Source organism: Aedes albopictus, chromosome 1, assembly GCF_035046485.1.
Source record: "Aedes albopictus strain Foshan chromosome 1, AalbF5, whole genome shotgun sequence".
NCBI lineage: Eukaryota > Metazoa > Arthropoda > Insecta > Diptera > Culicidae > Aedes > Aedes albopictus.
In genome coordinates, this window is record NC_085136.1 from 241,339,726 (window position 1) to 241,351,078 (window position 11,353).

General features: G+C 45.1%; 1 protein-coding gene across 1 annotated transcript; it reads right to left on the reverse strand.

Moving 5' to 3' along the window:
• Window positions 1-1,198: 1,198 nt before the first annotated feature.
• Window positions 1,199-5,861, reverse strand: LOC115256208 (uncharacterized). The gene is made up of 3 exons (XM_062859039.1): window positions 5,695-5,861; window positions 2,841-4,830; window positions 1,199-1,357 (listed from the first exon to the last, which is right to left on the reverse strand). Exons 1-3 carry the CDS (start codon window positions 5,859-5,861, stop codon window positions 1,199-1,201), a joined length of 2,316 nt encoding a protein of 771 aa, XP_062715023.1.
• Window positions 5,862-11,353: the final 5,492 nt, after the last annotated feature.

Here is an 11,353-nt window from a genome sequence, read left to right on the forward strand (position 1 = left end):
ATGCCTGAGGAGAAAGTATAGGTTTGCAAAAATATGTATATTTTCTGACAGCCAAGCGGCACTTAAGTCGCTTAATAACTACACTTGTACCTCAAAGCTAGTGTGGGAATGCATTCTGGCTTTCCATACGCAATCGAGTCTACCTATATTGGATCCCAGGACATACGGGTCTAGAGGGAAACGAGATTGCTGATGAGCTAGCCAGGAATGGATTTAATGAAAGGTTCATTGGCCCTGAGCCCTTCTGCGGGATCTCAGACTGCTCTGTAAAAATGGAACTGAAAAAATATATGGTCAGTCAAATCACATCAAACTGGATAACGATAAACCCCAAGAAAACCCAACAACTATTAGGCCTCAACAAAAGGGATCTCAACATCTACACCGGTCTAATAACTGGACACTGCCCCTGCAGATACCATCTACAAAAGATCGGAGCAATCCAAACCTCAAATTGCCGCTTCTGTGACGAGGAGAGGGAAACATCAGAACACATCATCTGCTATTGCAGTGCACTCACTCAACGTAGGTTCAAAGTTCTCAGCAAGCCCTTTTTAGGGCCTGCTGACATATTGATCTTATATACCAAGGACGTGGTTGGCTTTATAGAGCTAGTCTCGCCAGAATGGGGGAGTGACATACTGTAACTCAGGATCTCTATTCATCAATAATAGATGGTCTTGAGTTTAGTCGATTCCAAGGTATCTCAGTGACAAATATGTACCTTGCGTACCTCACAGCAAAAGGGTAACAAAACGATTTTCGATTTAACGTCCCAAAACTTTTAAATGGGTTACGCAGGAATCATGTCTGAAAATAAATTTTCTGGGTGTACAGGGATCCCACAATTTATGAATCGGCAAAAATGACCACAGTTTATGGATCACTCCATTTGATCAACATGGTGATTCATAAATAGTGTACAAAAATTAAGGTGATTCATCGGTGTGGGGTCACTGTACCTTATTAGATTTGATCCAAGTCGAAGATTTCAAGCTCAAAAAAGTTCTATCCCGTATCGCCACAGATATCACTCCAAAACACGATTGTCTGCAGAGCGCTGCGCTGGGTAATGCGCTTTGGCGACGCTCTGTTATGATTAATATGATGCTATTATAAACACTATAATTTGCTTCAGGGGTAATTAAATTATAAGTCGATTTACGGTGATTGACTTTTGCCGTCGCTCGCCCGGCGTTCAAAGGCTCGGGGCTCGGCCCCAGAGGGTACGCACTTGGGTCCGGACTCCGCCGCCGCCGTCGCCGAAGATCATGTTTCCGCCGCCGACCGAGCTAGAAAGAGCTACCATAGACAGAATCGCGTCTTGCAACACATGCACCGCATGATGTTGATGCAACTGTGGTGGGCGCAAACGGTCGGCGGTGGAATGAAAATATTGTCATTAATGTATTATCGTAATTACCATCATCATCTGAGTGGACACTTTTATGCATGAGAAGTTTATTCAATAGTCAGGTCTTTGAACGCTAACGTAAACATAAGGTTTGCTACAGTTAGTGAGGCAACTCGGGCTCGGCCACGATCTTATGTATGTTTTAGCACAACAGCAAGCAGAATAGATTATCGAAAAAATTAGGTTATCACTATAAGAATCAAGTAAAAAACGAATTGGTTTCATATCATCTGCAATGTATTAGAATTGAGTTGTCCAAAAAATATCTCACGAAACCTAATGCAAGCCTATCCATATACGTGAGAACAAAAGATGTTTACAAAGTTCTTACAGATAGATTAACACGGGAAATCTGAACACAAACCACTACCACACAGGAATTTGGATTGGTCAATTCTTCTTCTTCTTCTTTTTTCTGGCCAACTAGCACCGTTCGGCGCCAGTTTATTTATTTATTTATTTATTTATACATATAAAGCCAACAGGTAAAATTTTCACCCCAATGACACAAGTAATACAACTACAAAATTACAGCTAAACATTAACAAAAAACACGCTTAAAACTACGCTTATTGACCTCACGTGACACATTAAAATCGAATACAGAATAACAAGTATTGAACAGACGAGACATATCACGAATAGGCTCATGAGCGCTGTAATTGGTGCTTGCTGACGGAAGGTTGAGGAACGGATGAGACCTCAGACTACGTCGACGAGTGTTAATATGCAGCATTCCAAGCAGATTGGGACAGCCGATGTTACCTTGCAGGAGATCTCCAATAAAGCTGACTTTGGCCACGTTGCTTCTTGCACTAAGAGTTTCCAAATTGATAAGCTGACAGCGACTCTCGTAGCTAGGCAATACTAGAGGATTCCTCCACCTGAGATGACGTAGCGCAAAACGAATGAATTTTCGCTGAACTCTTTCGATGCGTTGAGTATCGTTGTCATAAAAAGGGGCCCAGATGACTGCCGAGTACTCCAGGATGGGCCGCACAATTGAGCAATACAGCGTCTTCAGGCAGTAAATGTCCTTGAACTTTTTGGCAAAGCGAAAGAGGAAACCAAGTTGCGACGATGCTTTCGCCACGACATAGGCGACGTGGTCTTTGAACGATTCGTGCTTCAACTGGACACCTTCCAAAGCGTAGTCAAAATGGAAAAGGGACTTTTTACGGCCGAATGAAATAACAGAGCATTTCGACACATTTAGTGACATCCGATTTAAAGAACACCATGCAGCAAATATTTCAAGCTGTTGTTGCAAAAACACTGCGTCTTGACGTTGCTTGATCACGAAATACAGCTTCAGGTCGTCAGCATATGAAAGTTTCAAGCATTTGAGCATAGAGTTGACATCATTCATATACAACAGAAATAAAAACGGTCCAAGATGACTGCCTTGGGGAACGCCGGACCATACCGTGAACGGTGAAGAGACGTAGTCACCAATTTTCACAGACATACTGCGTCCGGTCAAATAGGATCGAAGCCAGATGAGGAGGTTGTTGTTCATGCCTAGTTTGTCAAATTTGGACAAAGCGATTTGGTGATTCATTTTATCAAAGGCGGCAGAAAGGTCGGTATAGATGGCGTCAACTTGATGGCCGCTTTGAAACTGGCGTATCAGGTAGGACGTAAAGCACGTCAGGTTGGAGGTCGTCGATCGTTTTGGAACGAATCCGTGCTGATCCTCAGATATATAATGTGCGTAACCTTGGACTAACTGGTTTAAAACGATCAACTCCAGCAACTTCGATGTGGCGCACAAAGAAGCAATACCTCTGTAGTTTGACACAGTTCTTTTACAGCCTTTCTTAAAAACGGGAAAAACGTGCGACTGCTTCCAGCAGTTGGGGAAAATACCGGTCTCCAGGGAAAGGTTGAAAACGGTAGTCAGCGGCACGGCTAGGGAGCTCATACAACGTTTAATAACGAGTGAAGGGATGCCATCCGGACCACATCCGGTGGAGGACTTCAAATCCTTACCGGCGGCAATTACGGCATCGTTGGTGATAGCGAACTGCACTCCAGATGTTGGAAAGCTGAGCACATTCTGTGCTGCGTTGGCTACATCCTGCGGGTCAAGTTCCTCATTAACGAAGACGCTGCTGAATTGAGAACGGAACATGTCGACTATAGCGGTGGTAGTATCAGCTTCCTGCAATCCATCAGTCATCGTGGACGGCAAACCAGATTCTTTCCGTTGATCGTTGACGTGATGCCAAAAGCTCTTGGGCTTAGTTTTCAGCCGGCTTTGTAATCGGCTTAGATGGGCGCTATGGAGCCTATCGTTGAGGTGCTTGTATGCAGTATTCGCTTCCAGATAACATGCTCTCGTTGTGTCCGTACGGAATTTACAGTGGCGCCTTAGAGCTGCTCGTTTAGCTCTTTTGAGATTTTTGAGGGCAGCATTTGACCAAGCCGGTTCAGCAGGCTCCCGCTTAGAAGAAACTGGAACAAACTGGTCGATTGCATAGAGCAATACTCCGGACAGAGTCGAAGCGGCGAGGTTAGCATCGGATTCACTAAGAATCTCATTCCAGTCTACGCGTTCCAGGAAATTATTCATTTCCTCGAAATTGGCTCGACTGAAGTCATAGGCGATACTTTCTGAGGTTTCGTGAAAGCATCTATAGGGATTCACTTCAAGGTTCAACAGCAGAGGCGGATGATGTCTACCAATTTTAACGAGCGGATCTGGTGCTTGCATAACCGAGCAATTCACCCCTAGTTCTTCGCTAACGAAGCACAGGTCGAGTGAACGATTGTTTTCATTTTTAACTCCAACCATCTGTCTGAGTCCAGCGGTGCTATAAGCGTCAAGCAGCTCACGCGATGTTTGGCCCATCGAAGAGCGAGTAGTACACGGAAAGAAAAACCCCACAGAACTACACTGCCAAGCAATCGAGCTCAAGTTGAAATCTCCGAGAATGACGACATTGTCTTTAGGTTTCATTTGCGACACCACCCAATTGAGTGAATTGATATGCGTCTCAATCACACCTGCATCGTTGATTCGATCGGGAGGGATGTAAACGACGCAAACAAAAATGGTCGCACCTTCGGTTGAAATGGCAACCCATAATTGCTCAACCGATGAACTGTTCGGTGGACTTACCAAGCGGGATTTGAATCTGGAGCGCACAGCCAATAAAACACCGCCTCCGGCGATCTTGTTGCTGTTCAAGAGTGACCGGTCTTGTCGATATACAGAAAACGAATCGTCAAACAGCTGGCTAGATGATGTGCATTCGTTCAGCCAGGTCTCGGTGAAAGCGTAAGCGTCGTAGCACCCGTCGCTAAGGGCCAGCTGATATTCCGCGACAGAGCTGTTAATACCACCAACATTTTGATAATACACGAGGACGTTTGAAGCGGGCTGTGCTGTATCGTCCCCGCGAGGTGCGGACCTAGGAGGTGAATATACATCAGGACGAGGATTACCGCTAGGAATAGTATACATGCCTTCGATAGCAGCTTGGAAGACCCCATCACCAGCACTAGACTCAGGGCCAGGACGACTTTGATGGCAGGAACAAGTTAATGGCGGCGGGTAATCGGTCATCGTAGAACCAGAAGGCGCGACTGAGCTAGGCGGATCCGGGGCTTCCATACTGCTTGATGTCGGGCGTCCCGGGCTGAGCGATGATAAGCTTGAGCAATTGGGTTGTTTAGTGAATAACATATTGCTATTTTCTATAGCCTAATAGAAAGACCTCATTTTTCTGAGTATTACGTGATTTTATTAGAATCCAATACCTTTGTTTTGATGGTTAAATAAACAAAACAGTTTTAGTTTTTGTGGATAGAATGACAGTTCAATCGATAAAGTGACAGTTCGACCCGAACAAAAAATTTCCCCCATACAAACTTTAAATGCATTTTAAAAATAGTTCCCGGACTCCAAAAATTATGAAATTTTGGATTTCGACTAATTTTTGGGTGGAGAATCCGATTATGCAATAATCCAGATACCCCTAAAGAACCCAATTGTATGAAGCACCGTTGATAAATGATGAACCACTAGACGATGACTGTTTACGAGAGGGAGTGCCCGTGGTAGAACACCGTCTGGAAACGGAATGGCGATCAGGCAGGAAGAGGGCTTGAAATTGAACATACTTGCCTGTAAAAGCAGGCTGGAGGACCTCAACTACAGACTCGACAGCAGGACCACGAAGGCTGTGATGAGCGCTGGCAGCAAAAGGCGGGACTGTGTCGAGCTGAGCGGAGGCCTCCATAGTGCTTTTTAGTGTGCGTCGTGGTATCCTTACTCCATCATGCAGTACTCTTCCACCGGTGACGAAACGTTGGTGGGAGTGTTGGCTGGAACTACGTCGGTACGATTCGGTGTCAGACGAGGTTTCCAAAAATTTTGGGATGATCTATTGTCCTGGAACTCGCGAAACAGTATTCCTCTGGGCCAGGTCGAATTAGACATCGCTTTGTCTTTCACGCTGCTGTTCAACCCAACTTTAAAGGAGACGAACGATAATGTGCTAACATCCCGATTTTTTGCAACTAACCGCACAACTTCAACGTCGTCGGTGCCCAAACGATGCGAAACTAGAGCTCGAACTTGCTCGGAGGTAATATCGCGAGAGATGCGAGAAAGGTAGCCAAAACTTTGGAATGGGAGCGGTAGCAACAATGTTTCCAAATGACGGAGAAACGGATTCCGAAGTACCGGGCATAACAGGCTGTGACGGCAATTTATTTGGCTTACTGAAGAGGCGACGACGACGGGTTGAGATGATAGCAGAAGCGGGGCACTTGGAAGACCTGGGAGTCATTGAGCTAGAGTTGATGAGCTTTGAAAAATTCAATTTTATTTCGTTTTTCAACTCAATCAATATCTCTTGCTTCAAATTGGCTACTATTTCGTTGTGCGCAGTCAGCACGCTTTCCTGACCGGATTCATAGGCGGCACGAACGGATTCTCGCATACGGATGTCATTCATAAGGTCCGAACAAGGTTTGCACATCCAAAAAATTTGCTCGTTGTCCATCACCTCGTTGAACGCAGATGAATCAATATTGCAACACGATCGATGAAATGTCTCATGGCAGAACCCACGGCAAGTTACTGGCGAGTCGGTGATTTTGTTGGTGCATGAATAGCAAGTCGACGTCATCGTGGTCAAAATACTCTGTACGAATCACGGTGGTGAATCAACAACGAATGCGCCTGCGGGTCTGCAACACTAGCGATCGACGGGATTGTATGCAAGAAACAATTGGCTTCTTTAGCGGTGTTGAGATAATTCCATATTCTGAATCTGCATGTCAAACTGAGCCGAAATCCAAATTTTCATGAATTTTGATGACCGGGAACCTATTTAAAAATCAATTTGAAGTTTGTATGGGAGCGATTTGTCGAATCACCCCTCGTCGCATTTTGTACTGGGTGGAGCTGTCAAACAGTTACCTAGCTGTCAAAAGGTGATTTCAAAAAATCTCTTTGAAATTGATTTTAAGTACCAAAACAAAGTTCTAAAAATCTGAAAAAAATCATAGCGGCTCAGAAAAAGGTGCTCTTTTGTATGAAATTAAAAAAACGATACATTTTTCTCAATTTAAAAACCCAATTCGAACGGTTACTTGCTGGCAGTAGCGGTATGGGCGGGGTGCGGCAAGGTATATGTATACGGGATAATGATGACAACGATGAATAGTGCAATAACAATATAGACTCTAATAAGGTTTAACACGAAGAATACGATTATCAAACACTATCACACACGAATTCATATATTTAAATTCACAGTCGAATAGTTCGATTGAGTTTTGAATGGGTATGACAATGCAAAAAACGTGAATAAAACAGCGGTGGTATAACTCAATAACAAACTAGGCAGTGGTGCCAAAATAGTTGTGTTTTACGTCGGCTGGGTCTAGGAGCTAAGCCTTAAATTCCGACGCCCCAGGGAGACAGCCACCACACCTGAGGACCCTACATATCGAACCCATCAACACATGGGCCGGGACCTACGGCTTTACTTCCTATCCGAGGGAAGGCGTGATCACGGATTTTATGTCTCAGAAAATCCCATCGGCGTCGACGGGAATTGAACCCCGACCGACTGGGGTGAGAGGCAACCACGCTTACCACTACACCACCGACGCCGAAAATTGGTCAATTAACCCTCCTTTTTTTTCCTTTTAAATGGCTCAGACCTGATTGGTCCATATTTATTAACCCTCCTTATTCATAGAGATAAGTGACATTTCAACACACGAACACTAGCGCAAATTTTTCCTCACACAAAAGTGCACGCCGATTGAAAGGCTATTCAGATTGCATATGCAAATATTACCCAATCGAATTGGGTAAAACGGGTAAATAATGATAAAACTAACGTCCGGGGCAAGAGTGCAAATATTTTCCTCGAAGTTTCACAACTACATCTACAAAAAAGGCACGCATACATTTTAACGTGATTTCCTCTATAGGTAATTTTTTACTAGAACCGTACACTACGTCAGTGAGATGTTCTCAATGTGATGCATTAGAAAGGTTAAGCAAATCGCACAAATTTGACCTAGAATTTGTCCGAGGTCGCTGTTATGAGGGTGGGCTTCTTCATGTCCGAAACTAAGCACAAAGATTTGGGTCTAATCTCTGACTCTTAAACTGACTCTTATGCCGTTTTTCTTTATTATCCAGTTCCAACCTGGGTTGGAACTGGATCAGATCACAGTTTCAACCCCAACCCGACTTCGGTTTCGCTTGGACTAAACTTTGTTTGACGTTGTTTGTTTACACATTTTCCGCCAATCCAGTTCCAACCCAGGTTAAAAAAGAAAAACGGCATTAGATACACGCAATCCTTCAACGGTTGAGAGCTGTCCTAGCCACGTCCTTACGACTGCTGAGGAGTGAGAAAGGATGGTTAATTGGACACCTACTAAAAATACACGTTTATAGAAACAAAACAAATTGAAATCAAGTGGAAAAACTGGTGACCACATGTAGTACAACGTGATGTGATGTCAGTTAGGTTACCTTCTCTTTCAGATGGTTCTACATACCACATAGATCATATGACTACTTTGTATCTGTAATACCCTACATCTCCTCTTACTTACAAGCCCTCCCGCAGTTCACAATGCTGATCACAGCAAACTATTTACCCACGAGCAAGAACTACCGCAAACTCGACTAGTAGTTTTGTGGTACATGTGGTTTTTGCATTATGCAAATGTCATCAATGAGCCGCATTAGACTGGTTCGAAGTATGAGCAGGCAAGTTTTTAAATTTAGATAATCTGTCGAATACCATAGGGTTATGGGACGATAAAGGCTAGATATTCTGCGCAATTCAGATCTCATTGAGATTCATTAGCTGCTCAGCAACTTCTATCTCTATACCACAGAGTGGTACCGACCGGACTGTGAGCATCCTTAGGGAAGATCGAGTAACCAACCCTGGTGAGAACGTGGCCGTAGACTCACACGGAAGGGGAAGGTTTGCTATTGAAAACCCGAGCGTCTGTTCTCCAGGAGGAGCGGCTCACAACAACGTCTGATCCCCATGTTAGGGGCCACTGATCGACGTCCGAGTACCAGGGAAGGACTCTGGTCCTCACCTGTCCTCACAAGTTCCTACCTCATGCTTCCACGGGTCAAGCGATGGCAAAGACCGCAAGCTAAGAGTTGTGTGCTTAGCTGGCATGAGCCCAATAACAAGCCACCCGTAACACCTCACACACCTCAAAATCGAGTAGTACCCCGGCTGCAGCACTAGGCTTCGCGACTCCAAAATCACAGAAACGTTTGTTACGACGACGAATATGAAAAGAAATGAGAAGAATACAGCATGGGTGAGAAAGTTGCAACACCGTATGAGGGCGAATGAGGCACGTTATAGACAGGCGCGGCACAGGCAGAACTCAGTCTTCCGGAGGAAGAAGCGCCGGCAGGAAGAACGAGATGGCGAAGCGTTGGAAGAGCTGTACCGCGCTAAGGACACACGAAAGTTCTACGAGAAGCTGAACCGCTCACGCAGAGGGTTTATGCCACAAGCGGATATGTGCCGAAACAATCACGGGAATTTTCTCACGAGCGAATGTGAGGCGGTCGAGAGGTGGCGGCAGCATTACAATGAACACCCCAATGTCGACGTTGCAAGCACCGAAGATGGGGTCGTAAGATATCTAGGAGTACGTGCGCAGAACGAAAGATTTCCAGCCCCTAACCTCCAAGAGATTGAGGATAAGGTTGGCCAGTTGAAAACAACAAAGCCGCTGGAGCAGATCAATTACCAAGCGAGCTTCTAAAATACGGTGCAGAGGCACTGGTTGAGAGCACTACACTAGGTCATAGAAGATATCGTGTGCCCCATCTACAAAAAGGGCGACAAGTTGGATTGCGGGAACTACCGCGCACAGCACTACTGAGTGCTGCCTACAAGATACTATCTCAAATTTTATGCCGCCGTCTATCACTGATTGCTAGAGACTTCGTGGGGCGTTATCAGACTGGATACATTGGTGAACGTGCTACAACGGACAAGATGTTCGCCATCCGCCAGGTGTTGCAGAAATGCCGCGAATACAACGTGCACATCACTTTTACATCGATTTCAAATCGGCGTATGATACAATCGATCGAGAACAGCTATGGAAGATTATGTACGAATACGGATTCCCGGATAAACTGATACGATTGATCAAGGCGACGATGGATCGAGTGATGTTCGTAGGAACAATCTCGAGTCCCTTCGAATCTCGCAGAGGGTTACGGCAAAGCTATGGTCTTTCGTGCTTGCTGTTCAATATCGCCCTGGAAGGTGTAATAAAGGAGAGCGGGGATAAACACGAGTGGGACGATTTTCACGAAATCCGTTCAGCCGCTTGGTTTCGCGGATGATATTGATATTATAGCTCGAAAATTTAAGACAATGGCGGAAACGTACATCTGACTAAAGAATGAAGCCAGGCGAATCGGATTAGTCATTAGTGAGTCGAAGACAAAGTACGTGATGGCAAAGGGCTCCAGGGAGCTCGCCACCCCTCGATAGTGATGAAATCGGAGCGGTTGAAGAGCTCGTGGACTTGGGCTCGCTGATGACCGCTGACAACGAAACCGGCAGAGAAATTTAGAGGCGCATTATGGCAGGGAATCGAGCTTACTTTGGACTCCGCAGAACTCTACGATCGAACAAAGTTCGCCGTCATACTAAGTCAACTATCTACAAAACGCTTATTGGAGCGGTACTCCTCTATGGACGGACACGTAGCATGGCCTTTACGAGCAGAGGACCAATGCGCCCTTGGAGTTTTCGAACGGAAGGTGTTGCGTACCATCTACGGCGGAGTGCAGATGAAAGACGGAACTTGGAATAGGCGAATGAACCACGAGCTGCATCACCTGCTGAGGGAACCTACAAAGTGCCACAGAGGCTAAAAAGTGCTACCTATCTCAGATCATCTTCCGTAGTCTTTTACCTAATACGAATAAGCTCAAAGGGAAGTTATCAAGCCGGGTGCATCGACGGCCGGTCGACAAAGGATCAATCTGCACCGCACAGCTTTTTTCTACATGATTTTCCGTGAGTTGGATTTCTATGACTTCAAAAAGGGTGCTTGGCTGCAATGTGCACAATGCACATATCAATATCAACACCAGAACTAACAAATAAACTTGGGAGATAACATTCGATTCAGTCTACAGCGCCGACTTGATTGCACGTGATGTTGTTCTCATTATACCTACCCTACATGCGTAGATATGTGTCGATAGATGATCGCTGCCGGTGGGGTTTAAATTACGACGCTCGTTCGATTAATTGTCGTAATGGAGACCCCTTTTAAAATATGATAACTTAATTAAACCACTACCCAGAAGAGCATGCAACGTTTTTTCTCTCTATCTGCTCCATGCTGACGGAAATCAGCACCTCCAGCACCGTTTTCAAATCAGAATAACCG